At 40.5% G+C, this 6,449-nt stretch overlaps 1 protein-coding gene across 1 annotated transcript in view; it reads left to right on the plus strand.

Annotated features, from left to right (window-relative positions):
* Positions 1-5,058, plus strand: part of CMC1 (C-X9-C motif containing 1) — a 101,751-nt gene extending 96,693 nt beyond the window's left edge. The window contains exons 7-8 of the mRNA XM_043593319.1: positions 1,827-1,917; positions 5,001-5,058. Of these exons, the coding sequence (XP_043449254.1) occupies positions 1,827-1,917; positions 5,001-5,006 (97 nt within the window). The 3' untranslated portion in view covers positions 5,007-5,058. The remainder of the gene's footprint in view (positions 1-1,826; positions 1,918-5,000) is intronic.
* Positions 5,059-6,449: the final 1,391 nt, after the last annotated feature.

The following is a 6,449-nucleotide window of genomic DNA, read 5'->3' on the forward strand; positions in this document are numbered from 1 at the left end:
TGATATTTCTTCTAGACATTATCCAGAAGCATGAACTGGTCTGGTCTAGTGCCTTTATACCAAGGTTGGGTGATGGAGAGGAATAAGCTCATGGTTCTTCACCATGGAGCATGGCAATTCCCTTCAAGAATCCCTTACCCAGATTTAGTCACTTCTGTGTACACACATTCCCTTTGAGGATTTCCCAGGTCTTAGTTCTTATCTGGAATCATAACCGTTACTTATAGAAAGGTAGATCTTAGTATCATAATGTGAGTAGAGAATTTACATGTAGGGATGCTAATGACATTCCAGAGTGGAAGTTAATGAACTTTTTGATAGCCATGTAGCCACCCCTCAGGTTCACCACTAATAATGAGCTGATTGTGAGTCTGATTTGCCTTTTGAGTTGTAGGGAGTCTTTAGTCAGAGAGCACAAAGGAAATTCCCTTGGTCTGATGTGGCTCATGAGCTCAGCTCATGTGCACAGAGAGGAACAAGAATATTTGTAGTTGAAATAAACACGATACCTGGCTGGGTTCAGGAGCCAGAAGGCCACCGGTGGGATTGCCAAGGGTAGAGAACAAGCAGCTAAAGGAAGCTAATCGTGTGTGTCTTTGATGTGGAGTGTCACTGCGTGTCACCCACAGTTTCATGGGATCGCACACATGAAACTATTTGAATTAAAGTCATTTCCTGCATCTGTTGTCATTGTTCCTATCCTGCCACATATCCTTCAGAGCGTGCTGTGACGCTTCGCGTAGATACAAATGTCTGTGTTCTGGGACTCTTATCCCAGCACAGCCCCTCTCGTGAGTTTTTTTTATACATTTCATAAATCTCAGTTATTTCCAGTTTGCTTGCGGCTTGAAAATATTTTATTACATGTTATGTGTCTTCATGGAGACGCCTGAATTACCTGCTTGCTTTGAGATCATTATAAATTCTATTCTTTAGGCACTAGGAGGGTAAGGCATAGCTCAAGAAAAGAGAGCATTCTTGCTAACTTTGCATTAAAGGGGTTATAAAAGATACTCAGAAAACACTGTTTTACCTACAGCTTCTTTGTGAGGATGATCTCGTATTTAAGTCTGACATGGTTGGTTACTTGCAGCAGGTTGGAGATGGCAGAGCTGAAACTAGAGCAGCCGGTGGACAGGCGGAAGGACCAGGATAGTCAGGAGTAGCTGCGGCACGGCACGTGGTCCTGTGGCAGGAGGGAGGTCGGACCGAGTCCGACCCAAAGCAAACCGGATTATGGCACCAGGCTCTTCTGGGTTGGCAGTGCTGAGAAGGCAGGATACCGAGGGACCAGTACAATCTAAAAGGCAAACTGCTAGAATGGAAATTTGACAGAAAGCCGTTTGAATTTTCAGGGGCGTCTAAGAGTTGCCTTGGGAATGGAGTGGGAGTTCTGTCATCAGAAGTCAAGGCACCGTGGCAGCTTTGTCTTAAAGGGGGTGCCTTGATGCCATCGAAGACACGCGAAACTAGACGCCAGATGCCCGTGTCTGGAAACGGCTTCCCTTTTACCCTCCTTACTCATTTCTTGTGAAAGATCCCCTATTTCTGTTAGAAGTCTCCCTTATTCTCTCCGTCCCTTCTCTCTCCATGACGCCTCCTCAGAGGTCCTCTCTCCGCCCTTTCAGAGTTCCTTCTTTATTCTTGCAGAGTTAACGTCACTCGTCCGGTTCTGCCTTTTATTCATGTGTGTGTCTTTTGTGGAGGGTGTGCCGTGTGCCAGGCACAATCTAGGTAACGGATGTTAAGTGGATGAATATTTTAGAGCTGTTGAAAATTGTGTTGATGTAACTGCAGGCTGTTTTGTTCTTTCCACATTTTTTCAGATTTTACCAAATGTTGCAAGGACTCTGGAATCCTTATGGTAGTAAAATGCCGAAAAGAAAATTCTGCATTGAAAGAATGTCTAACTGCTCAGTAAGTCATCACCCCATTGTTTATGCTTCTCTGTGTGTGTATGTGTGTGACGTATGTAGTAGGTAAGAGTGTGTTATTTAACTCATTACATGTAATAGGTCCTTTACTAGCCCCATCACATCTTTGGTATTGTTAGCTGAGTCTGAGATTTCAGTTTGTTACATACTAAGCAACGTATTTAGGAAAGGTCTTGTCAAGTTATGTGTCAACATTGTATCTGATTAAAAATATGAGATCCGCGAACAAAAATACAGGATTTTTCACATGACTTACCAAATTCCTTTTCGTGAACAGTTGATCTATAGAATATATTACAGATGGGTTTATATTTGTCTCCTCTAATGAAAATGTACTGAATTAGATGATTTGTCGGCCTGGTGATTTGGGGGATTAATATAATTTAATTCCTAGGAAAGTTGCACTACATCAAATGAAGGATACAAAGGTAAATTTTGATTTTTGAGATTAATCGATTTAAAAATAAGTCTTAAATACATTCACTGACATTTAGTTGAATATTAAAGGAAAACTTTGCAGGTTCTTTGCATGCAAGTGCTTTCTGCCGTATCTCCCCACACATTTCATTATCTACATTATTCACAGTATTGCAGAATACTTTCGTATTGTTCATTGATAGCTGTGAGGTCGTGGTTTTGGTTATCCCTTATATTTCCTTCTCTAACTGTGCTCCTCTAGCCTGTGAAACATATAGGTCCGCATGGTTTGATACTTCCTTATTAGGGAATTAGATAAAAAGTAGTGATTATCTGAATCAATTATTTTTTTTTTTAATGTTTATTTATTTTGAGAGAGAGGAAGAATGTGGGGAGGGGAGGGGCACAGAGAATCCCAAGCAGGTTCTGCACCATCAGTTCAGAGCTCGATGTGGGGTTCGAACTCACGAACTGCGAGGTCATGACCGGATGGGACGCTTAATGGACTGAGCCACCCAGGTGCCCCTGTTTTCATTGATAGCAAATAATGTACACAGAAATTTAAAATTTATAAACTTAAAAAAAAATTCTGTAGGTAGGAGACTTGGGAAGTTAAACTAATGTCTGCATTTATAGACGAGGAAACACACCCTTATTTATGGGCCAGGACCTGCACTAAGCACTTCATCATAGAGGGGTAAGAGTTCCTTCTATGACTTACTTTTCTTCCAGTTTTGTTCCTCATGCTCCTAAGAGATGCGTGATGGATCGATGAACTGGTTAAACTTCTTTGTGACTGGATTTGTTGAATGCTTTTTTTATATATTAAAGAATTTTTACACCTCAGTTTGTCATAATAACTTGTTCTTAATTTGCCGTATTATCCCTCTCTCCCAGATGGGCATCACTAGAGCAGAAGGGCAGGAGCGCGGGCTGTGGAGAGGGCAGTGGGGCTGACCTTCTGGACCAGCCAAAGCTTAGCTAGTGGTACAGCCTTGGGCAGGTTCCTCATAGAAGACAGGAAATTATTCCTGGTGCAGTGATTGTGAGGAACTGTATGTAAATTCACTACAACAGTGCCTGGCACATAGTGGGGAGTCAATCAGTGGTAGCTCCTTTTTTATTGTATTTGTTAGCTTTTGTTATCTGAATATTATTTAAATATCCTTCCTTTTACCCCCTGGAAATAGGAAAAAATAAGAGGTTCTAGTCTGTTCTGGGGAAGGGGCTGGGAGGGGTTGGAGGAGGCTGCATCTCTTTAGAAGAGAGAAAAGCAGTGAAGGAAACAAAAGAGGGTTATGACATTTGCTAAATGGAGTAAAGGATTTTACTTGACCTCAATTTTCAACACACTGTGTTTCTTCATCTTTGAATAAGAAAGTGCTCTGCTTTATTTACTGTTGACATTCCACGAAATGAAGGTAAGCAACCACCGCCCTCTCTCCTCTTGTTGTAGCGACATCTTGAAACATAAGTGGTTGCTTTTATTTCTACCCGCGTCTTCATTCATTCTTCAGTAAACTGCTGTCTGACTTCTGCCCCCTTCCACTGAGACTGCTTCTCCTAAAGGTTCTAGTGGATTCACGGTAGCCAGATCCAGTGACTAGCGTTTCAGTCCTTTTTCTTTCACTTGACCTCCCTCTCCAGAAGCCCCTTAAAACTCTCTTCTACCTGGCTTCTCTTACGCTCTTTACTGTTCCCCCAACATCTCTTACTTCTTCTCATCCTTATCTTCTTGAACTGAATCCTTTAGAAAGTGGGCTCCCGGTTCTCTTCTCATGCTTAGGTCTGCAAAAGCTGTTTGCACCCATGACTTTGGTTACTTCCTTCGGTCATGACATTTCTTTGCTACTTTCTTCAGGTCCAAAACTGAACTCCCCTCCTTTTCCTTCTACATCGTGTGTCTAGAGTTTAGAATTTTCCTTGTCTCCTAACTCTAAACGGTTATTTCCTGTTGATTTTATTTCCTAAATCTCCCCCAGATCCATTTCGTCCTTTTCATCACAACTGCTCCTCCTTTAGCTTAGGGCCCTCCCTCATCATCCTTGGCTAGATTAGTTGAACAGTTTACTTACCTTACAGGCATCCTGCCTCTAACCTTGCTGCCCCCTTTTGGCCTGTCACATGCTGTCAGAGTGATCTAAGACACAAAACTGATCTTCAAGTTCTTCTGTTAATAGTGGCCCACCGCCTTCAGGATAGACTTCAACTTCTTGGTATGGCATAAAATGACCTTCGTGATGCGGCCTTTGCCCAGTCTGGCTTCATCCCAGGCCCTGTCTCTTACGTGCATGATCTGCTGCAAGGACACTAACTTACTTGCAGTTCTTCGTGCATCAGGTTTTCCTCACCTTTGCGCTCTGGCACGGCACTTTGTATGCTTGTGGCACAGCCTTTACTCATGTGCTCCGAACACCATGGCCTTCTGAGGATGGGTACTGTGCTTCTCATTGCTCTGTCCCGGGACGGTGCCTTTCAAAAATGAACGAGTTTGATAACCTAATGTTTACACTGTATTTATGACCATTTCTTAAAATCTGTTCCTAAAGATTATACCTGATGAAATGTCTGAATATTATTTAAAGTAAGCTTACATTAAATGCTTGCGAAACCTCATTTTAAAAGGAGATATTCATTTCCTTTTTTTAGTTATAATGATCCAGCCTTTTATGAAGAATGCAAAATGGAATACCTGAAGGAAAGGGAAGAATTCAGAAAAACTGGAATTCCTACCAAGAAAAGGCTACAGAAGCTTCCCACAAGCATGTAGGCAAATATTCAGCGATACTCAAGAGCTCTGATATTCATGGAAATCATTATCCCCTGAAATACTGGACTCAAGGAAGTGTTTGCTTTATCCTAAATGATGGAAATATTATCTGAAATAAAGATTTTTTTTTAATTTCAAAGTTAAATTTATCAAATGGGATGGGAGGAGTAAAAAAATGAACTGGGATATGGTCTGCCTGGTCATTATGGATTTTTTTGTAAGTTTTTCCACTAACAGTGATAATCTAACAGTGATTTTTAGGGTTCTGTATAGACTTGATATTACTCCCTTCCAGTGGCTAATCACAGAGACCAGAAGTAACCAAAGGAAAGCAGGAGCTGTCAAAGGTGTTAATAACGAGGCGGTATAGCAGAATAGTTACGAACCAGAATCCTTCCTGGTTATGTCACTTACTAGTTATTCAACCAGGGAAGTAATTCTCATTGTGAGGGTTACTGAAGGTAAGTAGAGTGTGCAGGACAGTGCCAGGGTTATTGTTAGTAGTAGTAGTAAAGGATTATTTGGAAACATAGATGAAGAAGTACTTATACATGAATTAATTTTACTTAATATTTGATGGAAAATTTCCTAAAGTTGAATTATTATCCTTGACCTGTTTGGCTACTGAAAATAATTTAATGATTTCAGGAGCTAGTCTAAAACGACTGTCTGAGTGCAGTAATTTGGTCCCAGGTTGAACTTTTATATTAAAAGTTGCTCTTTTTTCTTCCATGAACTCCGTTCACTGTAGCCACTGCAACCAGTTTCCAAGTAAGTAAAATTTATATATACTTACATAGTTCTCATTAAAATCACAAATAGAAAGTACTGCCTACTAGGACAAGATTTAACTTTGGCCCCAGTCCCATGAAATAGAGCTGAGATTTTTTTTTAAAGGACTTAGTTTTAAGCAGATAGGACCCTGAAGAACCAATGTTCAAATTCTATACTTTACTTAAGACAATCGCTCAAAGAACTATTTTACTCTTATTTGAAACCCAAAGAAACCACATTTTCCCAGGCCACAGATCAAAAGGAAGATTACTAGAACAGACCAAAGCAAAGCAAATATAGAAACCTAGAGATCACAAATCATAGGGGTAAACAGGCCTATATGCTTCTGTTGGTCTTTTGGTATTGTACATTTGCTAGAGCACAGGACCTTAATTCTTGGTTTTAAATGATGCAAATGAAGAAAAAGCAAATAGTTACTTTAGGAAGCTAGTGAAATATATAACCTGTGGCTAATTTATAATTTGGATGAGAATCAGAGAAACCACCTTCAATTTTATGTGGGAAATTCATTTATGTAGATGTCACTTTCCCCA

Source organism: Prionailurus bengalensis, chromosome C2, assembly GCF_016509475.1.
Source record: "Prionailurus bengalensis isolate Pbe53 chromosome C2, Fcat_Pben_1.1_paternal_pri, whole genome shotgun sequence".
Lineage (NCBI taxonomy): Eukaryota > Metazoa > Chordata > Mammalia > Carnivora > Felidae > Prionailurus > Prionailurus bengalensis.